The sequence below is a fragment of the Uloborus diversus genome, chromosome 9 (assembly GCF_026930045.1).
Source record: "Uloborus diversus isolate 005 chromosome 9, Udiv.v.3.1, whole genome shotgun sequence".
NCBI classification, from domain to species: domain Eukaryota; kingdom Metazoa; phylum Arthropoda; class Arachnida; order Araneae; family Uloboridae; genus Uloborus; species Uloborus diversus.
Genome location: NC_072739.1, coordinates 106,058,545 through 106,086,444, shown reverse-complemented (window position 1 = coordinate 106,086,444; position 27,900 = coordinate 106,058,545). Strand labels below are relative to the sequence as shown.

At 36.0% G+C, this 27,900-nt stretch overlaps 1 protein-coding gene across 1 annotated transcript in view; it reads right to left on the bottom strand.

Annotated features, from left to right (window-relative positions):
- LOC129229445 (sodium-dependent nutrient amino acid transporter 1-like) overlaps nucleotides 1-27,900 on the bottom strand; it is an 85,426-nt gene that overhangs the window by 14,595 nt on the left and 42,931 nt on the right. The window contains exons 6-11 of the mRNA XM_054863754.1: nucleotides 16,524-16,570; nucleotides 11,431-11,560; nucleotides 6,943-7,077; nucleotides 6,117-6,220; nucleotides 4,244-4,371; nucleotides 67-182 (exon numbers count right to left, since the gene is read on the bottom strand). Of these exons, the coding sequence (XP_054719729.1) occupies nucleotides 67-182; nucleotides 4,244-4,371; nucleotides 6,117-6,220; nucleotides 6,943-7,077; nucleotides 11,431-11,560; nucleotides 16,524-16,570 (660 nt within the window). The remainder of the gene's footprint in view (nucleotides 1-66; nucleotides 183-4,243; nucleotides 4,372-6,116; nucleotides 6,221-6,942; nucleotides 7,078-11,430; nucleotides 11,561-16,523; nucleotides 16,571-27,900) is intronic.

Genomic DNA, 27,900 nt, shown 5'->3' with positions numbered 1-27,900 from the left:
AATGTCAGAAAGAATTCTAAATTAGACGTAATATTAGTCATAAAAGAAAATGTTTCCATTACTTACCGAACTACCAATGCCGAGGACAAAAAGCATGAAGAAGAAAACCACAGACCAGAGCTGTGGCACGTACTGGATGGCTGCAAGCGCTTCGGGGTAAACAACAAAAGCAAGCCCTAGGCCTAAGAATAAATAACACAATTACCGATCATTGCAACGAAAACACACACACACACAGATTAAAAAAACGAAGAAGAAAAGAAAAACGAGCTGATGTGTGCATCACATGACTTCCTTTTACGGCAATTTAATGATAATAGCGCTTTAGAGTAAGCAGGGAAACACTAAATATTTTCACATCTAGTTTCTTGCGAACCGAAGCAAAAAAACGTTTTACACAGATTTATTTCCCCATTATTGGCAGATTTAGTGCGATTCAATAGTTTTCTCTCTAAATATCAACAACAGTTGCTATATTGAAACAAGATTAAAAAAAAAATAATAATAAATTAAAATCGCCAAATTAATCGCCAAGTTGGCGACAAAACTCGGCGACCAAAAGACTGGCAATATATCGTCAAGTATCCGCCAAATTATAACACCACTTGAGTTTACATCGAAATTAACAACGATTTCCCCTCAAAAAGGGGCAAAAGACCCCCTTTGGAGCATCCGAATGCAACCAAAAAGGGAGGTGCACAACTAGACCCCACTAGGAGTCTACAAATTTCAACTTTCTAGGACACTCTGTTCTTGAGTTATACGACATACATACACACATACGCTCATACGCACATACACACGTACATACAGACGTCACGAGAAAACTCGTTGTAATTAACTCGGGGATCATCAAAATGGATATTTCGGGTGTCTGTACGATTCCAGGCATATATCCACGTGTGGTCGGGCTGAAAAAAAAACCTCAACATTCGTTCGGGGATGAATAAAATGGAAATTAAGGCCGATTTTTGAGTGAAAATTTTTTCCCGAATACAATACTTCCTTTTTTTTAAAAGGAAGTAAAAATGATGCGAGTTTGTGATGGCACAAAATTTTTAAAACGAAAAGCACCCAAAATCCATTTTAAAAAAAAGACTAAAAAAAGGTAAAAGATATATTATTGGAAAAATAAATAAATCTTACTACTATTATATATGCGAAAGTTTGTCTGTATGGATGTATGGATGTATGGATGTTTGTTACTCTTTCACGCACAAACTACTGAACGGATTTTCATAAAACTTTACAATAATATAGCTTATGCATCAGAATAACACATAGGGTAGTTTTCGTCGCGTTATGGGGGGCAAAACCCCCTTAGGGGGGCAATAAAACACAATTTTTGTATAAATTCTCTAATATTGGGATGAAAAAATACTTGCACATATTTACATTATATGTCCATCGAAAGCTCTGATTTTTCTGCTAAAGATGGCACCTGTTCGAAATTTCTAAGTAGAATAAAAAACGAGTTATGAGCTTTTTAGTTCCATGTTCGAAGGCTTTCCTCAACTCAATACAGTATTTAGTGTATCATCTCAACTCCCTGTCGATAGCGGCAATTGTTGTATTGTTGACTATCTTTGCTTTTCGTGACTGTTCAAGGCTTTTCTCAAATCAAATCTTGAAGTAAGGTTTTTGCACAAGATTGGCAAATAATACATGATTTGGCTAATCATTTTCCACTTAAACGGAACTGTAATGTAATTAATGGTTGAAGTTGAAGTTGAATAAGAGTCTTCAGACTCCAGGTTGATGAGAGGACTGCGTGAAAAACGCCTTGCCTCTGCTAGTAAATAAATAATGCTTTGCAAAAGGGGAAAAAAAAATGCTTACACTCAATATCCCTGCTTTGTTCATTTGCCTATACAGTAGAACTTCGTTTATCCGGGCTCCCCTCTATCCGTACCAAATTTGTAGACTTTAAAAAAAATGTATTTACACACAAATATTTAAAAACCAGTGATACCCGCACGGCTTTGCCCGTAGTAGAAAATTAAAAGGTCATTTGGTTCGCCTGTATATTTACAAATAATGGATGATGAATTTCTCGCCTATTTGCTATGTTCACTTGTTTGCCTATGTTAAGGTTCCACGTTATGATAATTTGGTAGTTTGCTCCTCCACGTTACTCGGAAAACTTTCTTAAAATTGGAATAGAAAAAGAACAAAACCGAATTTTCGAAAAATCGTTTCGAGGTGAACACCCCCATACTATAAACTAATTCTGCGCCAAATTTCATGAAAATCGGCAGAAACGGTCTATGCGCTATGTGCGTCACGGAGATCTTGACAGACAGACAGAGATCCAAACAAAGACTTTCAACTTTATTGTTAGTAAAGATTACGATAGCGGAAGAACGTGACAAAAAGCATTCGCTTTTTTGTTCCTGCAGATCGTACAGTAAATTATGGTATCTAAGAAACATGTCGTACCATTGTGGAACATTAGAGTGTTTGCTTGAAACCACTCTAGCTGGACTATTGAAAATAAAGCATTTAAACTCCAAACGTGTTTGAAACAGATGACAGGGGACCAATTCTTCGTCAAAAAAAAAAGAATATTTTTATATGTTTTAATGTCTTGAAAACAGTTCTAAGTATAAAGCTACAAATAACCGCCTCACAGCCGGGAAGTGGAATTGAGAGCAATATATGTTTGCAGTTCAATGTTGTTTTGTTAAAAACGTTATTTTTATCATGTACTGTAAAACAATTTAGAAACGTTCCTGAAAAATAATAGGTAGCTAATATGCTCAACTACTGCCAGTAACGTATCTCGCAAAGAACAGGAATATTTCCGATAAAGTCAATAACCTTTTAAAACAATCTTGGAATGCGTTTGAAGAACCTAGAAAATTTCCCGGTAAAATCCAGTCATGTCATCGGAGCAAATCAGGAACCTTCAGAGAAAACTTAGGTATTTAAACATAAGAGCTTAGCCTGACATTTTCCTGATTTACCAGTCACATGGGTCCTGATTACGCTCACATTGCTTTGCTGCAACTATAGCCGCTATTGCAGATAGGTTGACGCATCAGCTTGAGTTTAGCCATTTTGGTTCGGATTTTTCATTGCTGCGAAGCTAGGCTTACCCCAGCAAAGTTTCGTGTTTCGCCAAATTTGCCGAAAATAATATTTATTTAATAAACTATTCACGTGCCATTAATAATTGCTCACAGTGAACAATCACCAAACGCGATAACTCGCCAGAAGAGATAACCTCTCAAACACGCGCTTCGATCCAAAAAAACGGCTAATCTTAAGCTGATGCGCCCGCTCGTATATATATTTTCGCCAAAGTGCATCATTTGTGACGTCATAAAAACCACGCCTTGTTTGAAAAATCGGACATTTTAAAAAGTTAATTAAAAAGAACTGTTGGGAAAATAAAAGTATTTTCTGGGTCCATGTTATTATTATTATTACTATTATTGCTTATTCTATTAATTTCAGTGACTAGTAGTACGTTTGACTGAAGGAAACCTTAAATATTTTATTCAATAAACAATTCACATGTGTGCAGCTAATAATCGCTTGCAGTGAACAATCACCAAACGCGATAACTCGCCAGAAAAGACATCCACTCAAACACGCGCTTCGATCCAAAATGGCTGATCTTAAGCTGATGCGCCAGCTCGTATATATAGGGGCCTTAGCTGCAACCATGGCCAAAGCTATGACGGAATTGAAAGTAAGAACCAAGCATGTTACCTGAACTGCCTGCAATTCTTGCAAAGGTACGAACTTACAGCTCGCTCCCATCGAAAGCTTAGTGATCGGGACTAACTGTAAGCGATTGGAATTCAAAACACTTAATGAATAAAAATAATAACACTAAACGGACAGCGACAGAATTACAGTTCATTTGCAATATGCTTGGAGAAACAGTAAATTTTCAGACAGACAAACCTGCAGCCTTCTCTAAATACCTGCAGCGCCTTCTTTTGAGGAACATTACAACTAATTTTGAAGTTTGTCTATCAGAAAATTTACTGTTGTCTTAAGTATAATGCAACAAACGGTATATTTCTGTCTCTGCCCGTTTAGTTTTTATAGATTTTTAAAAATGACCGATCACTTTTGGGACACCCTCTGTATTAATTGAAAGAAAACCCTGAGTAAAAAGTGCTATCTGAAAGCTCTTATGAGAGAATTTTCTATTCAAGTTGCAAAAGCAAGCGAAATTTCAAAAAATAGAGCCATGAAAGGAAATAAGTATGGGCTTGATTCCCATTACCTTGATGGTCCACAACTTGGCGTATGTCTTTTTCATATTTGTAAGCAAGAGATCCAAGGACAGCAAAACTGACACATCCAGCCATTAGGTTGACTACCGTATCTAATACACTGATGATGATAGCATCTCTAAAATAAATAACAAATATATTAGTTGCAGTATCATTCAAAACATACTCAAAAGGGATTTGAATGATGCTACTCAAGCTGATAACAGCTAGTCCAACCGAATTAATCCTTAATTTTTTGCTTAGTTTTGTAACAATGTTACATAACTTTGTATTAAGCTATAATAACTTAGCATTACATTTCTAACTTATTAAATGTCTCACTACACAGCTTTAAGGCTTCCTGGCGGTTATCACACCACAGAAACAATTCCGAAACGTTCCTGCAGAACAACGGGTAGCTAATGTGTAATTTCTGCCTATATTTTTCATAAATATACATTTATTTCTGAATATATTTTGAAAAAAGAAAAAGAAAACAGGAACGTTTTCTGCAAAAAGCTTACTAAAATTATCCTAGTAAAACCCAGTCATGTCAGTGAAACAAATCAGACAACTCCAGAAACTGCTCAGGTAGGCAAAGCCTTCCCGATTTACCAGGAACGCTGATAATGCATCATTGCAATTAAATACCGCATCTAACTTACCTGCCATTTATATGCTAAACTACAGAATCAAGAGACTTAAATTGTGTTCTTATTTAGAAGCTTAGTCACCTTACCGCAGATTGACCCTTATCAAAGTAGAGGCGATAAACATAATAAATACGCTCAAGTGATATTTAAACTGGTATATAAAATATTTTTAACAACAGGCAGAAGTTACTTGCAGCAGTTCAGGAACCTTTTCGACAAAGATACTTGATATGAAGTTCATCGAAATCTGTGAAATACCGAAACGTTTTGACCGACTTATCTGACGTTTTGGAGTTTTCCTTCAGTGAAGGATGAATACCCTGGTAGAAAAGTGTAAGAATCACTTGCGTTCCTTCAACCACAGTAAACACGTCACGCACTCCAGGCACATGTGCCGCTCTGTTTTCACCTCAATGAGTTGAATCAACTTTTTAGTTGATTCAACTCACCGGGACGTTACCAAGCGTTAAAACTCTACACACGCGTAAACTAGTTGAGTCGAATCGGTTCAGTTTTAATAGCGTTGTGGAGCAGCTGCTCGAATAAATTCGGCTTGTAAGTAGAAAAGTTGATTCAACTAAGTTGTTACGTGGGAAGATAGCGAAAACGCCAGTCAACTAGTTGTCAAACAATTTTTTTTTTCAAGAAGTTGATTCAATTAACAGCCTCGTGTGTAATGAGTTGTGCTCGTTGTGCATGTGTGAGTTTAATTGATGTTTTGAAAACCGAGGGGAGAGAAAGATTAAATGACTGACAATAGAGATTTTGGGGAAAGAGTCTGGGCTTAGGAGAGGAAATTGAGTTCAAAACTAAGTAGTTTTATTGTATCCACTTTCAATAGAGCAAGTGTGATTCAAATAATTGCCAGCTACTGTTTTAGCGACGTGATTGGCTTATCATAGAAATTTATTTTTAATTGGGTACCAAGGGCGGCGTATCTATCACTTATTCTTTTGGAAAAATTTGTCCTTTTCTGTGCGTACTTGTTTGACCGCCATGCAACTGATATCACCAGGAACAACAATCACATCCAAATGCATATCCGAACATCGTGCTTTCAGCTTTTTGGCTTTCACGACGCGATTAAAAATTTTTTAAAAAAATTAAAAATTTAATCAAATGCATCCAAAAAAAAAAACGCTTAATGTTAATTTCTAAAGCTATCTCTTGGGCTAAAAAGCAAGTAAGTATTACTTTTATTTTATGAATAACTCTAAAAATGTTTCCTTACCGATACACATTGTTCCGGAATTTGTTGTAGCTGGCAATCATCACAATGTTGCCATACGCAATAGTTAAAGAAAAGAAAGACTGCTCACATGCTTTGTACCATACCTGCAAAACACTTCAAGTTGTAATATGACATTATTTGGAAATTTTTGTAGATATAAATAGTACACAAAAAGTAATAGTATAAAAAATTAGAAAATCTTAACACTGCTTAAGTAGCTTAATCAAAGAAAGTTTCATTCAATGCTCAAAAATATTCACATTACAAGGCAGATTCTGTTTACAGTCGAGTCCCGACTTACGCGAGGACCCCTCGCGTAAGTCGAGGGGTAAGGACACCTCGCGTACTATAAAGTTGCGAGTATAATGTTGGATTGTTCTGTTATGTTTTGTTCAATGTGTTTTTGCCAGATTTTATTTATTTATACATTCACTTTTCTTTATTTATTTTGCTTTGAAGGAAAATAGGGCTCTTAGTAGTCCTGTGACATGCGTCTGGAATTCTAATTACTGTATGAGTAATTTTAAAGCTGTCATCTGTTTCTAAGAAATAAATTTTTCTTTTCGTTTTTAATCTCTGAAGAAATAAGTCGTTTCAGTTTTTTTTTTTGCTGGTAGAACATTTCAATCTGGCCCAATTCAACCATAAACTATACCACTTTTATCAGACTTCTTCAGATCAAAATAATGATGATCAGGGTCCGCGAGAGGCCATGTCAGCCTAGTCAGAGTATGACCAAACTGACAAGGGGCCCGTCTTAGCTCTCGGCAGCCCTGATGATGATGGCTCTAATGTTAGTATAGCATGTGGAATTGGCATCACTTACTTGTATATCTTTCAGCTTCTCAAGGTCGGGCTGGAAGAAGAACTGGATTCCTTGCCAAGCTCCTTCTTCGAAACAGGCGACGATCAAGAGACTGGTCAGACCGAAGAAGGGGAAGATGGCTGTGAAATAGGACATCTGAGAGAGGGAAACTTTGATTAAAGAGCATTTCGTCTTACTAAAGGCTACACTGAGCTATGTAGCTAACGGGAGTGCCATCCGATCTCAAGCTAATTTTGAAATCCGGAAAGTTTACTACTTTAACAGGATTGTACGCATTTGGAATAGTCAAACGGAAACAGCTGTTACTTACAATGGAGTGAATAGTTTAAAGAGGGCTCTGATCTTCACTGATGATAAATTGACTGGGACTAGACGAGCTAGTCCCAGTAGCTAATGTCTGTTTGTTGACTTAGCCTTTATATTTTTGTGATTAATTACACTGAAAAAAATTCCGAAACGATACAGATTATTTGCGCGTTATGTTTCGGGATTTCAAGGGTTTTCATCCACTTCCTGATTAAATCAAATATCACTGCCAAAAAGTTTCCTGAATTGCTACAAGTAGCACGAGTGCAGACTCCTCACTGCTGTGAAAGAATATTTTTAGCTCCCAGTTTAAAGATTTACTGAGCTTACTTATAAAGAGTATCGGTTTCAGTTTGACTGCGGTCTGTCCAGACTGATTTAGCTTCCAAAAGGAGCAAATACGTCTCTGGAACTCCGTAGCTCTTCAAGAATTGTTGGCTAGTTGTGTTCTTAGCACTATTTGCAATTATGTTTGGCCCTGTTTACAATATTGCTTTAGAAACTTTCTTGATTAATCAGGAAAGTGCCAAATTGCTACACTACATACCTACTTTAGTTTATACTGAAAGTTTCAGAGATACGACTGGGGGCTTTAATAGGAAGATTTCTGAATTCTTCGGGATACTTACTGAATTTTAGCGGAAAACATTCCTGTTTTTTGCAAGATGTGTTACTGACAGAAATTGGGCACATTTGCTGCCCATGCAGGACCGTTTCTGAATTGTTTTTATGTTATATAGTTCGAATGAAACACGAGTTTCTTTTTGTCACTAATACTAAGAAGGTTAATCCTTTGATCATTCAACAGAAACTCCAGTTAATTGTACAGCTCAGTGTAAGACGATTAGAGAGAAATGAAAGCATTTGATATTGAAAAATAATCGTGAAAGTCTGATAACAAAAATATGTTTTCAGATAAAGGACATTCATTGGTTGAGAGCACTTTTACGATCTCAGTTGTATAGTTATGGTGTAACTTTCGAATGTGCTTTAAATCACTCAAGTTTGACGTTGTATCAATTCTAGGTTACAGGAATCAGAAGATAGTTGATTTCAGTCTGTAAATGGAAAAAACATGTTCAGGCGGTAGCTACTTTTAACTAGACTACTAGATGTCGACCCATACATAGAATTTATGAGCCGAAGTTATTTTATTCAATTTCATTACTACACTGACAATGAATAGTTGCAACAAATATACAGTCTGTAATGTACAGTCATAGAAAAAAAACGGAACACTCTTAGTTATTCAGCTATTATACGTGCTAGGAAAGAAATAAAGGCGCTATCGGACATGAATTAAAATCTTCTTCAAACTATAATAAATAAATTTTTGATAAAGGATCTTCTACAAAGAAAGACGAACACAAACTCTGAATTTTCAGTTAGGAACCCTTATTTTATACTACATGAATGAGTTCCTGAGCTAAAAGCAGTTAAGGTACAATACTACACTGCATTCCGACCAAAAAAAAAAAAAACCTAGAACGCGAAACGAATTTTCCACGCATTGCTCCAAAATCCACACTGCTTGGCGTCAAATTTGATGATGGCTTGGTGATAGTAAAAGTTTCATCTTCTTTTACTTTTGTATTGGGGTCTCCTCTCAGGACTCCCTTTCGGGAAATCGAGAAGGTCTTAGTAACCATTCGAGTCTTTCGAGGGGAAGTTTTAGTTCAAGCAAGTCTTATCTACTTCCGTACCAATACGAAAAGTCATTTTTGTTTCATTTGCAAAAGGGTTTCTCGTTATTTATTCTGACCAGGAAACATCACGATCAAGGAAATTCAAAAAAATTCCAAATTGGTGGCATTCGAAAGAGCATTGGAAAACATGTTTATGGCACTGAAACTACGTGCCCTCGTGACCACGTTATCGAAATATGAGGTCTTAAAAATTGCCGAAATTTTTAGTAAAGTCGCCAAATTTAGCGAGTTTTGATCAGAAATGGAAGGTACGGCGCGAATTCAACATCTGCATCTGACAAGACATTTCACTTCCATATTTGGTCACCACCAAAGCGCGTGGGAAATAGCGCATTAATTCTTTACTCGGGGTGACTACCATGGCGCGGGGTGTCGTGGCACCGACTGCGGCATTGAAATTTTTAGGGGCTTGTGTTCCGGGATATTAACGTGCAACTGTATAGGGGAAAACGCCACCGCTCGAAATATTTGTTTTATTTTATTGTAAAAACAATGGAAATATAATGTATATTGACTTCAAATCATATTTTCTTTTGACGAATCCCCTAAACCCCGATGGGAGTTCCATCAAACATTTGTTTCCAACTACAGAAATGTGAATGTGGGTGTGTCTTTTGTTGCTTTTCGAATAACTAAAAGTAATTTTCTCGAATAATTTAATTTGAACCTCCCCCCTGTAAAATGTTATGGAGAAGGTCAAGATAAAAATGTCTTTTAGCATTTTAGGTAGTAGTAGTAGAAGTAAGTAGATTTTTCTTCACTATTTTTCGTGGTTATTATTATTGGTGAAATATATTGTAACGGATTCGGTGCATCCAATAGAACGTATTAACTGAATACATTTGAATATACCGTTCAAAGTTTAAACTTTTTTGTTATTCTTATGACTGTCTGTTAAAAAACTGATGTTTAAAACTTTTATGCTTCTGCGGGTGAAATATTTCCACTGAAAGAGTTTATTCGATGATAAAACTGTTTTGAAAAAAATATGATAACCGTAGAGAAACGATAAACACACTTTAAAGTCTTTTTTTTTTTTTTTTTTTGAAAAGTCGTAAATCTGAAGTCTTCAACAGTATCTGAATACGAAGAAAACGACAATTTTAAAGATTGCAAACCATGTTCTCAAATTAAAAAAAAAACGATTTCTGTCAGTTATTTCCAGTGTGTTTTTCGTTATGTGTATTGTTTTCAAGTTATGTGTAAGCCCTTTAACAAGTCAAATAAAAAAAAAAAACTGTATTAATTTTTATTTTGCTCGTATTTGAATTCCCTTTTAACTTGAAACATAATTGGTAAAAGTGACTTCAGTATTTTTAAAAATGACTAAATAACATGCAATATGATGTGCATTTACGTTATAGCGACTTTCAGTTGCAGTGACAGACTTTTTCGAACTACAGGGGTTGTTGTAATGAACGTAGACAATAAAATTTTTGATAAGAATCTGTTGTGAAGTAATTTCCGACATCGTTAGTTTTGCTGTGCAAATTTTTGACATTTACTATCCGTTGTTTTCTTTTTTTTAAAATTATTATTATAATTATTATTATTTTTTTTTTTTTAAATTAAAAATTAAACATTTTCGCTAGCAGTGGTCAGACAATAAAACTTCATGAATAATAATAACTTTTGAAAAAATAAATAAGAGCTGGAATACTACAATCCATGATCATTTTCTTTCAACATCAAAAACTATCCATTTTATTTTCAATATATAAGCTTTAAAAAGCATGTTTTTTTTTACTTATTCATTTTAATTCTCGTACATAATTATTAATTACTTACAACACATTTCATAACAAGAGTACAAATTTAAATTAGTTAAGTAAAACACACTTGAAATGCGCTTAAATTCTGAAATGCATTATTATTATCACGATTACAAAGTTAAATCCTACGTTCAATTTCGTTATAAAGTTGTAGCTCCTCTGGATAAAGCTCTCTAGTTTCCATTTCACAGGCTTCATAGTTACTTTTTAATTTTACACTCACAAGTAAAGGGTTAATTCGAAACATCGTTTACGCGCTTTGCAGATGACCAGAAATGGGAATGAGAGTCTTGCTAGACGCAGGCGATGAAATCACGTGGTATTTTCCATTTCTTGCCAAGTCTTTAAATTTGGCGAATTTTCGTAAGATTTCGACAAACTTTGACCCCCCATATCTCAAAAACTAAAGGACGAGGGCACACAATATTTGGGTCAAATTTTTTTCTAAAGATACTCTTTCGAATGCGACCATTTTTAACTTTTTTCATGATTACTGAGCTCGTGATGTTTCCTGGTGAGATAAGCTAAGTTATTTGATAACACCAAATGTATTATGATGCTTAGAAGCATGATGTTCAAAGCATTTTTCATCTGCATACTAGCTGTGAGCTCTAAGTAGTACGTAACCAAAATAAGTTTGTTATTTCTATGGAAATGCAATCACAATGACAAAGTATTAACACTTCTTGTTACATGCTACCAACCTTCCCAAGTGAACTGGTTCCTTGTATAACTGCGAGGTAAACAATTATCCAAGTCAGCAAGAGGCAGAGAGCTAATTTCCAGCTAATGGACAAGGCATCGTCTGGTCCAGTCTGCTGAAGTACTTCCCTTCTAGAATGATATACAACGGTTTAAGAATAAGCAACTAATACGATTCCATAATCAAGCCGGAATACATTGCCAGAACTTTTTCCCTGGACTAGTAGTACACCATGGTTCATAGCATTATTTCCCTCAAAAAACAAATTGCTTTTCTCCATTTCATAATGATCGCAATATCATATTGGACAAATTTATTCCCTATTTATTCTGGACTTATGCACCACATTCCAATTAAAGTCAATAATGATTGCTTGAGCAGTCCTAGTCTTCTTCGCAACTTAGTGTACGAATCTATTAAATGACAATTTTGTAAAAATAATAATAATAATAATAAATAAAATAATAAAAGAAAAAGAAAAAAATAAAAAGAAATTTTTTCTTGGATGATCATTTGATCATGTTATTTCCATCCGATATAACGTTCAGATTATTTGTTTCAAACAACTTCACCAGATTTTAGATCTAGACTTATATTTGATGGATCATTCAAAATTCTTCTAACTTATGTTTTGCTTGAGCAGTCCTTTTCATCTTCAACGCCAAATTGATGGACATGTAAAAGCGATATTATCCCATCCAAAGAACGCAACTTCACTCTTGCTACACATTGGAATGTGGAATAACCTAGCTATGGCAGATGACATCTCATTGAAGCTACGAGTGCCAACAAACTGGTAGATAAAGTAAATTGATTTCACCAGCGTAAGTCTACAGACATGATGCAGTTCAATTCGCAAATTGCTTTGTGAAAGATCACTGCACATCCAACTGTTTCATGTTATTTTTAATCCAACAACTGTTGGATTAAAAACAACTTTAATTTTAAATCCAACAATTGTTTCATAAGTCTTATTTATATTTCATTTACTGTTATTTGATATTCCATAACATTGATTTTAGCTATTTTTCTTATTCTTAGGCAGTTGTAATAATAAAATGCATACGATAACTAATAAGTGGTAATAAGTGAGTGCTCCACTGAAGGCCTTAGACCAATAAGGCCAATCCCCTATTTTTTCTAAGAAGGAAAGCAAAAATTCCCTAGATCACGACTTTATCGTCATAAGAGTGCCTAGCTGACGCTAAACCGTTGTCAATAAACAGTTTGTCATCAACATGTAAAAGAATAGCAACAGTAATTATAAAAGATTATTGTTTAACGCTTCGGGATTTCGTAGTTTTTCACCCATTTTCGGTGAATAGTAAGTATTATGGTCAAAAAGTTTTCTGAAATACTACAAATTGCACGAATGCAGACTTCAAACTGAGGCAAAAAAATATTTTCAACTATTGTCAGCTTAAGGATTAACTGAGCACATTTATTAAAGGCACCGGCGTCAGCACGCACTGTAAAAGAATTCTGAAACGTTACTGAGTATTTCCGTGTAATGTTTCGGGATTTCTATGGTTTTTATCCACTTCCTGAAAGGATCAAGTACCCTTGTCAAAAAGTTTCCTAAATTGCTAGAAGTTGCACAAATGCAGACTTCTAACTGTTGTAAAAAATATGTTTAGCTCCTAGTTTAAAGACTAACTGAGCGTATTTATAAAGTGCATCCGCTTCAGCTTGATTGCGGCCCGTCCAGACTGTTAAAGCGTCCGAAGGGCACAAATCAGTTTATGAACTACGTAGCTTTGCAAGAATTGTGGGTGAGTAAAATTCTTATTACTTGCCTGCAGTTTTTTCGCAGCTTTGGCCATGTTTGCAATACTGCTCCTCGAAACGCAGCAACGTGCCAAACTATTACAGTATACCCACTTAAGTTTATTCTAAGATTCCAGAGATACGACTGGCTTTAAACGGGAAGAGTTCTGAATATTTTAGGAAGTTTCCTGGATAATTTCAGTAAGGTTTAGTGGAAAACGTTCCTGGTTTTTGTAAGATATGTTACTGGAAGAAATTGGGCACGTCAGCTGCCCGTTATTTTCCAGAAACGTCTCTGAATCGTTTTTACAGTGCGATTATGGTCCTTTCAAATCGACTAAGTACCCTAACAAGAAAATGAATAATTTTCTGGAATCCGCAGCTTTACCAGAGTTGCAGGCAAGTAAGATGCTAGGCACGGGCTTGCGATTTAGTTTTAGCTACGGCTGTTGCTGCTTTTCGAGCCATCCCGATATACTAGGAGAACCTTTAAGATATCTGCATAATTTCGAAAGATTCAAGGATAATTTCAGGAAGGCTACTGACTTTTGGCTCAAAACGTTCCTGTGCCTTACAAGATATGTTACCGGCAGAAATGGGACACATTAGCTGCTCATTATTTTTCGGGAACGTTTCTGAATTGTGTTTACAGTGTAATATAAAAACGTTGTTAACTGTTTTTGAAAGTCCACATTCAATTGTTGACGAATTCAAAAAGAAAGATGTCGCTCTGTACAATCACTTTTCCCTGTGATTGGATAACTCAAGAAAAATAGTAAAGTAGATTGTTATTTAGTTGGATAGAACTTTTTGGCGTAACTTTCAGAACTGCCCTTAGTGGTTATCCATATTCTTAATAAGACCGAATTACCTATCTTTGTCAACACTGCTGAAAAAGATAGTTACAACTTAATTTTTTTCTTCTTCTGTTGTTGTTACTTATGCCACTCGAGAATCCGAGCCCAAGTAGCAATGCTACTCGATTTTAAGGCAGGGTTACGGCTTCCGTTTTAATCGAGTGCCTATTTCTAGGTGGAAGTTCGATTTGGTTCAGACAACACGATAGATGGCAGCACCATCTACTGACAGTTCGATAATTTAGAACCAGGCCAGAAGCGAATAACTTTCTAGTCTAGCACCCCCAGAGGGATCGTTTCACTTGGAGGACATTGTGACCACGAGCATATTTAACGTCGCCCAGTCACCATTCATTAATGACGACGGTGGATCTTCGACCAGCGAAGGTCGAACCCGAGATCCTTCGGTCACAAGTCCGATGCCTTACCGATCAGGCCACCACGGCCCTATTTTTTTTTTTTTTCTTCTTCTTTTTTACTAAACATATGATGAATGTGCAAAATGTGGAGCCAATAGAATCATAAACGAACGAGATACTAGGCCGGGAACTTTTGGTTAGCCCTATCTGATGCACTTACCTTACATATATACCCCTGGCAGCACCCCTCAACCATCAGTGTTGTATTTCATTTTAAAGAACAATTTAAAGGAGTTTAAGAAGTGAAATTTCATTCATTCGACTCCCGATTATCCGCAGTATTCACTCACCAACAGTTTAGTTTCAAAAATTATCACAAGAGTGGTTCAGAGGTGGTTGTTGGTGGTTGTGGATTAAGAATAAAAACGTCCTTTAATAATTCGTTGCGGATAGTCTGTTATCCTATTTAAAAGTTGCTAATTTTCATGCGCATCATGTTTCGCTTAGCGAACACCAGGGTTCGCTGATATATATCAGTCGATATATGTCATGATATATATCACGATTTATATCTGATATTTAATTTGAAAATATCATGGTATTTTGATATTTTCGATATTTATTGTTTCAACCACGGTATTTTCAATATAAAAATTATATTAATCGTAGTAATATTGTTCATTTATTTTTGAAAATACCAAAAAGTTATGTACTATATTTTTAAGATGTATTAGTATATAATATAACAAAGTAATACAGTATTCCTTATTTATTTTATAATCATAAAATTATTTGTAATGGAACAATTTTAATTCCGATTAAAAGTGCTTAATTAAATATTAAACTTTGGTCAGAAAAAAAAGAAAATGTCCTATGACGGTGTACCAACTAATACATATTTTTTATTTCTCAATCATATCATAACTGTGTAAAACTAGCTAACAGAAGAAAAATGAGTAAAATAGCTAATGCTAAATTAATTCCACTAAAGTTGATTCAAATGTCAAATGAAATGCTAGATATAAATAATAAAAGAAACCTTAATTTTAAGACTACATATTGTAATAACAATGTAAGAAAATAAAGAGTGTCTTGAAGATGCAATTACTATTTTGAAAACTTGAGTTTGGGCTGATTGAAAATATCGGATATATATATCAGAATATCGGTATCATGATATTTTCAAACCCTGACGAACACATGCTCTGCTCAGCGATGTCAAAACTAACTGGAATGCATCGGGTTTCCCCTTTTTTTTTTTTAATATTTTGTTTTCTGAAAGAGCACGGTCGATAGCATACGGTGAGTTACCTTTTTTTCTCTCTAAATTTTGACTTATTTTCACTCTGTAAAAATAATTTTAAAAAATCCCTCAGTCGTTGTTTTTATTTTTGCTGCTGACGTCACAAGTGAACAAGTCACTAGGGTTACCAGAGCAAAATATCAGGACATTGCCTAACTTTGCTAAAGGAATATTTATTTAGCTAACAATTCTTATTCCACTAATAATTGCTGGCAGTAAAAAATCACCAAAAGACGATATTTTGCCAACAACCACGCGCTCCGATTCAAGATGGTTGTCTTCACTTGTAACGTCACACGAGGAAATATTTTATTTCAAAAATGATATTTTAAAACACTGACTAAAAATTAAATATTGGAAAAACTAGGTATATTTTCTAGCTCTCTCTATATATATTTGTTTATTCTATCAATTTCAGTGGTTATTAGAAGTATTTTTGACTGGAATGAAGGAAACACCCCTATTATACACAAATCAGGATTATGAAATTTAATCAAAAGGAAAGAACATAGCACATACCATTTTAATTTAAATATAAGTTACATTTGAGGCAGTGGGAAGCAAAGGGATTAAGTGGACATCTTTGAGGTCTTAGGTAGGCTTTCATTGCAATGTTCTTCTAAATCGTGCTGTGTAGCAGCACCTACCATGGCTACTAGTACTATCTCTTGCCCCAAGGCAGAGGAGAAGTTCCCTTACTATTTGTACTGATTATCTCCAAATTTTTAATTTTGCCACTTACATCTCTTTGCTTCTCACTGCTTCATTTGTGAAAGTGAAAACTTGATGGATGATGGAAATTACTCACGTCCAAAAGAGCTCAGATTGTGGAATCATCTTTGAGCTAAAATTGCCCTGCAGAGAAAACAAAGCATTAAAACCATTAAATGTTAATGTTTCAAAAATTGATAAATAAAGAGATTTGGACAAATAACAACGGGAAGTATGTTTTGAGTAACAGCAGATGACGACAGGGTGTGCGAGATACGCAAGAAATAGCGAGCAAAATTAGATTTATCCATCGTCTTAATGTCACTCCATTAATACTTTTGTGCCATATGGAAACAAAAGTGGAGAGGTTTAGTTGATTCGTAGACGGTTCTTCAAAAATCAATTCTTGGCTCTCTCAAGCACTAAGTAACCACCCTTAAGCCAGGGTTAAGGTAGAATTACATGCAGGGCCGCAGAGAGCCAAAGCGAGTCCCTTGTCAGTTATGTCGCGGGACCCCTCCCACCCCCTAAAAAAAGAAAAAAAGGGGGGAAGAAGGGAAAAAGGGGGGAAAAAGGAAAAAAGGGGAAAATAAGGGAAAAAAGGGGGTAGGAGAGAGAAAAAAAAACAAAACTTCTTACTAGAAAACAATTAACTTAATTTTAAGTGCCACAAAAGTAAATGCCGAAAGAGTAAATTTTACTCATTCTTAACATTTTCTCTCTTATTCGGAGCACCCCCCCCCCCCCTTTTTATTTTTTCCTTTTCTTTTTTTTTGTGTCAGTGTCGCACCCCCCCCCCCCCATCAAGTCCCGGTTCCCTAGTTTCCAACTAGGCTGACAACTAGGCTCTCTCCGGGCTTGACTACATGCAATATATTGTCTGTTTTCCACGAGAAGGCACTTGACTCCTCCCTCGTCACGTGGTATCCGATGATCCTATTTCGCTGTTTTCGGCAGAAGGTATATTCGGATCATAGCATTTTGTTGTAAAAGCAGCGCTTTTTTAAAATGTAAGAAAAACTAAAATGAAAACAGGCAAGTGATGAAAAGGATACTAAGACTTTTTTGTTCATTTAAACTTCGACTTTTGCACATTAAAATGCACGACGAAGTTAAATATGTGTAGTTGTCTCCTTTAGAAGCGCGTGGATTGCTTACCTATCACCGCCGTGTAAAATGGAACTCTGCGTTCAAAGAGGCATGGAGAAATGCCTTCTCGTGAAAAACGGGCAATAAAATATTGTGTTATTTACCATTAGATTACTTCACAAAACCTCGGAAATGACGGCTTCCTGGGTGAAGGCCGAATATGACCTCCGTCTCGACCCTATACGTACAATTTTCTTTAATGGCCCCCCACGTTTTTTTTCAATTTTCCTTAATTTCAGAGCAATTAGTTTTTTTAGGAGATGAAAGGAGCTTTATATTAACTGCTAACATAGTTTTGGCGGGCAAGAGAGTTCAAAGTTCAATATCATGGACACCGATAGCAAAATCTTGTGCACATGTAGCAAAAAAAAAAAGTCCCTCCCTCCAAATTAAAAAGGGGGGGGGGTGCTTTTCTTAAAAAATTGGTATGCGTAGGAGGAAAACGGAGATCATATTCGGATTCAGGGAGTCAATTTGTAGAAGAATCAGCCGAAATAGCCTCAGAAGCATTTGAGAGTTTTTTTTTTTTTTTGCTGCACAGTGTGTTTGGGGGGGGGGAGGGGGTTTCCCATGTTTTCCTTTTTGCTACATATGCACAAGATTTTGAGCTTTGCACATCACTAGTCATTCAGAATAATGTTTATGGTTATTGTAGGGCTCTTTTTCCCCTCCAAAAGGTTTTAAAAAGGGGGCGTGATGGGGGATATTAGGTGGTCGTATTTGGAAACAAGGGGTCATTTTACATAAGAATGAGCCAGAAGAATGTCTTTTTGAATGAAGACCTGCGATTCAACTCGTATGCAACGTGCGACAATCACATAATATTGTTTTTTTTTTTTTTAATTTTTTTACTTTTGTAAAAAAAATTAAATCGCGAAAATTGTTTTGTACATAGGAGTCATAAAAGCGAGTTTTATACTCTCATTCCGCACCGAAATTTTTTTTACAAACATCTTTTTTAAAAAAGCAGAATGAAAAGATCGTTTTTCGTGATTTTTCTAACATTTTGGGGGGAGGGTGTATACCCCCCAAGTCTCCCTTTTTGCGATCGGTGTCCATGATCTTGAACTTTGAACCTCTCTTGCCTACCAAAACTATGTTAGCAGTTAATATAAAGCTCCTTTCACCTCCAAAAGAAAATAATTGCCCTGAAACTAAGGAAAATTGAAAAAACACTTGGGGGGGGGGGGGGCTTTAAAAAAATTTGTACGTATAGGAGGGAAACGGAGGTCATATTCGGATTCAGGGGGTCATTTTACATAAGAATCAGCCGGCGAAATGTCAGAAGCGTTTTGAAGGTTTTTTTTTTCTCTCCCCGCACAGTGTAATTGAACATGCAATCCGAAATCTATGTGTACCGTAAAAGACAGGAACTGAATGTAATCAATTTGCATTCTAAAAACCATTTTTGAAAAAGAACAAAATAAGACATTTAATTAATTGATTGTAATGCAGCAGAAGCTTAGTTTATGGCACCCTCTCATATCTCGGCATCCGGAGCGATCTCCCCACCTCGGCGAGAACAGACAAGTGAAGCAAGTGATGTAAAAGACACAGGCTTTTATGCACATTAAAATGCACACCTAAGTTAAGGCTGTCTGGTTGTCTTTTTAGAAGCGCGTGGATTGCGTACCGATCACCGCCGCGTTAAATGGAACTCTGCGTTCGAGGAGGCGTGGCGAAGAGCCTTCTCGTGAAAAACGGACAATACCGAAAGACCAGTTATGCCATCCAATAAATTCTTAGGCACAAAATAACAGAAATTCATACCAATTGAATATCCTTAAATATCTTAAAAATGAAAATGCCTTTATGAATTCCCAGTACAAAAAAATTATCGGAAAAAAAAGGATATTTTGCATTTAAAATATCCGATTGTCTACGTTTGGAAAAGATATCTGTTAAACTTTTAAGAATTTAGAAAACTTAAAAACTTTATTGTGCGAGAAAAGATAAGAAAAAAATTTTAAGTAATACGAAAAAAAAAAATAATTAGAAAGAAATTTTTTATAAAATTAATCTACATTAATTTCTTCAAATTGGAGCTTCGCCCCGTGCTCGTAGATGCTCACCAACCCCTCGAAAATTGCTTCGTAAAGATTTAAATCGTCAATTAAAAAGAATCAGGTTAAAAACGCGTTACAGGTTCCGTTTTTTGAACAAAAAGCTCCCCTTTCCCGGGGTTTTAAGCTAACTTGGCTCAACTTGCAGCTCTAAAAGCTTTCTCCTGAGCATTGCAAAGCGGAAGTTTTGTACGCTTGAAAGGTCGCTTTCAAAATTCGTGGTCTTCAGTAATATATGTTGCTCTTTAGCTAAGGATTCAAATTGAGTTGAGACTAGGGTTTTCAATTAAAATGGAACTCCTTAAATATGCTGTTTTAATTAATTGAGAAATTCGGAACAAGTTTTATTTGATGCAGAAAAAAATCTCTTTCGAACGACATAGAATGTTGAGGTGTGCGGGGATTTTTCATCCCTTTATTAGGCAATTTACAAGAAATTTTAGCTTAAAAAATTAATTGTAAAAAAACTGATTCGAAATTTAAAATAAAAAACCACAGGTACATTACAGTAATTATATCTAAAAATTTAAATTTATTGAAGCATGTTTTTTTTTCCTTGCAAATCGCTTAAGGTTGCAAGGTAGGATGGTTCAAAAAAACATGTAAAAAAAAGTTTCTCCTAGACAACAGGACACCCCTCAATATTTTTAGACTTGTGGATAGTAATATACTGGAAGAATTTTAGCTTCCTATTTCAACTGAAAGAGGGTGCTCATCCCCCTCCCCCAAACTTCATAAGTATGGGGAGAGGGGTTAAAAAATACATTGAACTAAATAAACAGTACTACATATTATAATATACACCAGTAATATGCATATATATTGCAATAAAATAATTATTTACAAAAAAAAGAAAAAGAAAAACAGCTGGGGAAATTAAATAATTATTTTCTGACATTTCCTATGCTTACCCTCTTAAAATTTGAGTAAGAAGCTAAAACTTTTACAGCATAATACTACTAGTAAGTCGAAAAAAATAGGGGGTGGGGGCTGCGCTCTAGCTGAAAAAAAGTTTTTTTGAACCACCCTACTGCAAGGATTATAGAAGTTTGTATATATTTTCTGTCGGTTTCATAGATCTCTTGATGCCGTCAAAGTGTGTCCTGATACGCTCAAGAAACAAGTAGTTGAGCATTAAATGCCAATGGTTTCTGAGTACTTTTATTCAGAGGTATGAGATTGGCGTTGTGCCAATCTAAGAATTGTCCTCTAAGTCTGGGCGCCAAATGCCCAAAAATAGGGTAACCTTGTTTTGAGGTATGAATAAAATTTTTTCACTGTTTTTGAATGCTTATGTTGTGTAGATTTTATATCCGGATGATGCCACTCTGCCAGATTTGAGCAATTTGAGTAATTAAAGATGGCGTCCAAGATGGCGGTCAAGAAGGTGAAAATTTAGTTTTGGAGCGATTTTATCATGTGGTATATCTTTTTATATGTTTTTTAGGTCGAGGAATTCGAATATCATGTCATTTTTAGTGAAAAATGTATGTAAGCGTGTTTACTTAAAACTTTATGGAATCTAATTGACAAAAAATCTATTGTAATGCTTTGAATAAGAAATCAAGAAACTATGCTTCAAATGTTAACATTAAGGATTAGTTTCTAAAGTTGCAGTTTAAAAGATAGTACTGAAGTTGATATAAAAAAGATATTTATGATATTGGTACCTGAGCTCAAGATTACATAGTTGAAAAGTACAAATCAAGCTAAAGTTCATCTTCAGAGTCACTTCCATTTACAATGCGAGCTATATTGGTATTTGCATTGCAGCACCTCTCCCCTTCATGTAAGCATTGACACATTATACTACATGAAATATCATTTGCCCTACAGCTACACCTCATAATTATGCAGGACTGTTCAGATCGGCATGAACACTTCGCCATTGCTATAATGTAGTCTGGAGCAATTGGAGTATTTTGTGGAACGGCAATGGGAAAAAGCTCTTTGTTGATTTCATCTTTTTGCCAACCAAATGATGTTGGATCTGGGTGAAGAAATAATGGACTGTTTGCAGATAACAACAAAATAGTTTGAAAGTGAGCCCGTTTTACATTTTTGGCAAAGCAGTCCCTAGTGGGTGGTAATAAATAGGACTCGACCGATGCATCGGCCTGGCCGATGCATCGGCGCCGATGGTTCAACAATTTAGCCATCGGCATCGGCATCGGCGGCCGATGCTAACTTGCAGGAAACATCGGCCCATCGGCCTTACAAACATCGAAAAGCCGATGGAATTGGCCGATGTTTTCGAAAAAAAAGACCTTTTGCTGTTTTACTTTTTAAACAAAGTAAACGGAGTTATTGTTTCCATATAAAATTGTTTACTTAAAACTTCAGTATGAATTTCTATTTTAGTAACCCCTGAAAGAGTTTTTAATACTGCATTCAGGTATCAAACAAGTTAATTATTGCGTTGTTTCTTGCGGCTGGATGTACGTATGTATCTCTCATAAGTCATATAACTCAAAAATGGTAAGCTGTAAAAGGTTAAAATTTCGCATGTGGGGTGTGCGTACGTTCCAGTTGTGCACTTCCCTTTTTTTTCGATCGGGTGTTCTAAAAAACCTATTTACTCATTTTTTTTTGTGGCTATTTATCACTTATTTTCAATACAAAACTAATATAGCGTCTCAGACTGACGATCATTTGGCGATACACTCTATAACAAAAAAAAAAAAAAAAAAAATCGACGCACCAAGAAGGAGTGATCCGATTGAGACGAAAATTGGTGGATAGGAAGACAATACACTGACTATTAAATGATTAAATTCTTATAACAATTGAATAGTTTGTCAGAGTTACAGTAACAAGTTCAATAAGGTATTGACCCGTCTCTAGCCTAGATACAAGCTGAAGCACGACGTGGGAAACACCGATAAAGCTCCCGGAGGTTGTCCTGCGGTATTTCCGGCTAAATTCGCTCCAACTGCCGGACGAGGTTATCAATATTCCATCCCATCATAGCCCAGACATGCTCGATGGGAGAGATATCTGACAATCTGGCAGGCCACGGAAGAGTTTGACAAGCTTGCAGACAGTTCATGGCAACATGTGCCGTAAGGTTATCGGGCAATATTGAAAACCAGCCGAGAGTACTGCAAAAGGAACGGCATCAAAATAGGTCTTAGGATGTCGGCGACGTACCAATGTGCAGTAAATGTACCTCTAATTACGACCAAAGGGGTCCAATTATCAAAGGAAATATCGCCCCAGACCATAATGTTGAGGGCCCCAGTTGAGGGCCAGTGTGACGTGTAAAAGTGAAATCAGTATCCCTCCTCTGCCCTTGATGTATCCAAACACGTCTTCGATGATCGTCATGACATAGTTTTAAGCGGGATTCGTCGCTAAAGACTATACATCCCCAGTCGGCACCACTCCAATCTAATCGAGTCATGCACCACTGTAATCTGGCTCGGCAGTGTGAAGGCGTCAGTGACAGGTGGCGTAACGGTCTGCGCGAGCGTAAATTTCGTTGTCCCAACCGTCTGTAAATGGCCATGATGGACGCTGGTGTTTGGGTTGAACGTATGATGGTTCATAGAGATGAAGAAAGCGCTGTGACAGATGATCGGACAATCCCTCTATCATAATGATCTGTTGTGACCCTAGGTCGACCGCTAACATCCTGACGCTGAATTCTGCTATCTTCCACCCATCCTTGCCAGCGTTTTCGAATCGCCGCATCGCTTCGACTCAAATGACGAGCGAATCTCCGATTTGGCCTCTTTCAATCCAATGATATGACTTCGTTTAAACTATGACAGTTGCTCGTAATGAGCACGAACCATGCGACGAGGCATTTTTAAGTTGCTGAAAGGTAATCTGAATTGCAATCAAACCGAAAGTTTTAGCAACTATTGAAGAATTGCTCTTATATACATCTGCTGGATGCGCAGTTTCGATGAGCTGGAGATCAAACTATCCATTCATTGGACACCAAATTTTAATCATTTGCTCATCTGGTCGAAACAATCATGCATACAAAATTTCAAATCAATCGGATGATTGCTTCTTGATGCGTCGAGTTTTTTTTTTTTTTTTTTTGTTAGAGTGTATATTGCCGAATTGGAGACCATGGAAACAAATGGAAACAAATATGAGATGGCGAAGCCGTTTTTTGCGTCATTTTGTTAGATTCCCATTGAATCGACGGTAATTTTTAGAACACTTGCGTGCCCCCCTCCCCCTGCCTGTATTTCTTATATTAAACTCTAGTTGCATTTCCGAGTTGTTTAAAACTAACACCATTCATAAAATTAGAAGTTTTTTTTTAAACGTAATCTATTGTTTAGGAAGAATTTAGAGTATTAATGTAAGAAATTGATTAAAGACGTTTTGAATGATGACATAATTCGGAAATCAAAGAAACTTTTGAATTTTGTTTTTCTGTGCTGAAGTCGACTCAGAAACTTTTCTGTTCATAATTTTTAAATAAGTATAAAAATACTCCTATTACGATTTAATATTGTAATTTATCTATTACCTTTTTTGTTGTATTTCATGACTAAAAATGTCTACGTGCAATCCTTTCTCTTTAATTGCGTAATTTGTTGACGGTTTCATATTTTAATTCTTAATTTCTTTCGAATTATTAAACAACATAATTTAAAGTTTTTTAACGATGTATAGTGTACATAATCCATACATTATTACAATATTGCTGAAATCTTAGTTATATTTTCAATAAAAAAAATCAATTGGTTATTAAACAATGTCTTTGTTTTTCTTCCTTTTTTTTTCTTTTCTTTTTGTTTTGGCTGTTGTTCTTTCTCTATCATCATACAACAGTCAAAAAAGAGAAGCATAAGTACATCCTATATAGATTGTACGTAGTACGATCCAAAATTTCGGGGACATGCTGCATAAAACTTTACCCAGAATAGTTCACATTACCGAAGCACATCCACCTTCAAAGGGTCATCTTGAGGGACCATGTACTTCTGCCTGTGTTCATATAACTTTTGGAAACACTCCTGGAAGCCTTTTTCGAAACCTACTATGATGCAGCTTTATCTTCTCCTGACGGAAGAAAGCGGTGTCCATGCAAATGTTTTTTTGCTGGGAACATGTAAGAGTCACACGGAGCTAAGTCCGACGAAACATTATGTTATTTGTTTGTCGTATCAGAGCATTGATCAATCAAACCGTGCATCCTCAACATGAAAGTCGCTTTCTTCCCCACGATGAAGTTAAAGCAGCAGCGCAAGAGGCTTTACATGAGGTTGCAAAATATAGCTGCCAGGAGTGCTTCTAAGAGCTATATGAACGTTGGCAGAAGTGCATAGTCGTTCAAGGTGATTATTTTGTAGATAGATGTGCTTCGGTAATGTGAACTACTCAGGGTAAGGTTTCATACTGTTTGTCCTCGAACTTTTAGATCATACTACGTACGTATGAATTTTCAACTCACTATTTCATAACGTTTCTGAGTGACGCAAGTTTACGCGTATAAATACATCACAAGAGAACTTGCGATAATTAACTGAGGAGGTGTTCAAAATGAATATTTTGGTCATCTATATGTTCTTTGGTACATATGCGTGTACAGATGCGCCGAAAAAACTTGTGAAGTTTAAATTGGGTGATCGTAAAATAGAAATTAGGTCGAAATTTGATTTTTTTCTTTTTTTGTTTTTATTAGAAGTCCTTATTCGTAGAAAGGAAGTAGAGTGAAATGAATAAATGATCCTTTAAATCCCTGGCAATCTTATCACTTTATTTCCGTTAGATTTTTTTATTTTTTTGCCATCGGCCAACGGCATCGGCCATCGGCCATCGGCAATCGGCCATTTGGAGGAAAACCATCGGCAATCGGCCATCGGCCATCTTTGAACAATCGGCCAACAATCGGCATCGGCCCATCGGCCAAAAAATGCCATCGGTCGAGCCCTAGTAATAAAGCAAATGAAGGAACTCATAGCTGTGCTTGACCAATTCTTTTTTGCCCAAACAGAAATTCTTACTTCTGTGATATTAGCAGCACCTTCAAAACCATAACAAGAAGCAATATACGTTGTGAATTTTTTAATTACATCTGTCTTACAACTCTCTTTATAACCCCAGCCTAAAGACACTTTAGAACTATTTTCTTTCCTATCCCATAGAATGGAGCAACAAAACCACAGCCAGACAGGGCATGAGCAGCTGCCAAACTTAAAATTATATCCTTGTATTTTGAAACTGTTTCTTTGACGGTTACTGATGCCCTTCCTGGTTTTAACGATACCATACAGACTTCATTTTTCATACATAGTCGATGGTAGAAATATAACATTAACACGAATACATCAGTGTCGTCACATATAACATGAACAGTTTCATTTTCTTTTATTTTAGCTGTTGGATCATTATAACGTCTGCTTCTTCGTGTTTTGTTTTAAAATCAGTTCTCTGACTGAGGTTGCCCCTATGTACTTGAAATAGCGTAGTATTTTGTCCAGTAACAACCAAAACGGTTCTTAAATGGGACATTCCAAACATTTGTAGAAATGTAGTTACATAAAAGCTGTATCCATTGGCGTTTGTTGTCAGAATTGGACAGCGTTATGTTTTGTGGAGAAAGTGGTGTCGTTTCAGTTAGTACAAATAGTCAGTAGCTATACTATGCACTCTTCTCCAAAGAAGAGGCAGTTCCTCCTAAAATTGAAGTGATCTGGTTCTGATCGTAACACTTTTATTTTGCAGTGAAAAATCTTCTTTGGGCTGATTTTTTTAAAGCACAGTTTAAAGAGTCTTTGAGTTATAGGTTGAGACGCAAGTCCGATGACAGGGTAAAACTAAGTTGGGGCTAGCTGCAAAATTTTGTCCCAGTGATTCAAAAATGTCATCGTTGCGCAGTGATCTTGATAATATTACTGACTCGATCCATTTAGAAGTACTTTTGTCGGTCTTGCCTGGTTCACCACACTAGAAAAAACATTCCTCTTCTTCCTCACTGGTTAGCATTTTGATTAGTTTAACTCACCACCTATTTCCTTTTTCAATAAAAAAAAAACATTAAGCTTGAAGATTTGTTACTGAAATTGATTGAATCCGTTTGCATAGTGTCAAACTCGACTTTTCTGCTCGTCGCCTATGACTCCAATCCCGGGAATCAACTCCAGGGAATACTTGTTCGCCAGTTCCCTGTCTGATTCGAGGAATTCCCTAATCTCTAATAAGACTTCTCTTCTTGACAAATTAACCCTTGAAAATTGGAAAATAGAACAGACTAAGAATTTCCCCGTTTTTGCAGTAACTGTCTTTATATCTTAGAATCAATTTCAGACAAACAGATTAATTTTTCCAAGAACAGTTAAAATATGCTGTATAAATGTTGAATTCTGTTAAATGCAAAGCATTTTCCTTTGAGGATAAGGTTAGAATTATCAAATGTATTGAAGATGGCAGTAGTCAAGTGGAAACTATGCAAGGAAATATTGATTTGGGTGTTGTAAACCATCTGTTTTAGTGAACTTACTGCTGGGTCCACATAGCTCTGTCGGAAGCGATGGGCGAGCGTGGCGATGCCCCCGGGCACTAAAATATGAGATGTTGCCGTAAACTTAATTTTTGATGCATTGCAATTTAGTTTCTGAAATATTATTTTCATTATTTTTTCTTAAATCAAAAATAGTTTTTAAATGCTCACACATGGGATTTGCTTTCGTAAGATACACATACATTTCAGATTACTTGTTCAACTATGTTTAAAAATTAAGTTATGATAACGTTCAGTACTTTTCTATCACACAATTACACGCCCTAAACAGTTTTTTAACGCGATTTTCGGAGTTTTAAAAAGAGGCCTTTATCTATACCAAAGTGTTTAGCGGGGGGGGGGGGGGAGGAGATATTCGCCCAGTCACGAACATTTTTTAGGACAACCCTGGGTAAGCAGACGGTCCACTATAGCGGGTTTGACCGTATAAAAATATATTAAAAGTTAATGTTGCTTCATAGGGTGCCATCTTGGACGCCATCTTGAATTACTCAAAATGCTCAACTCTGACAAAGTGGCATCAATTGGATCTGAAATATACATAACATAAGCTATCAAAATCAGTCAAAACATTTTATTCATACCTCAGAACAAGCTTCCGGAAATGGCACCCTGACTATCTTTTATTCCAATCATCATTACATCATTGAGCTCGTCCAAGATCAAGCGTCAAGTTACAAGAGCCACTATAGTACACGTTAAATCGTTTGATCGAAACAAATTAAACGATACAACTGTCAAATGCTTGCTTTTATATTAAATTGGTTTACCCC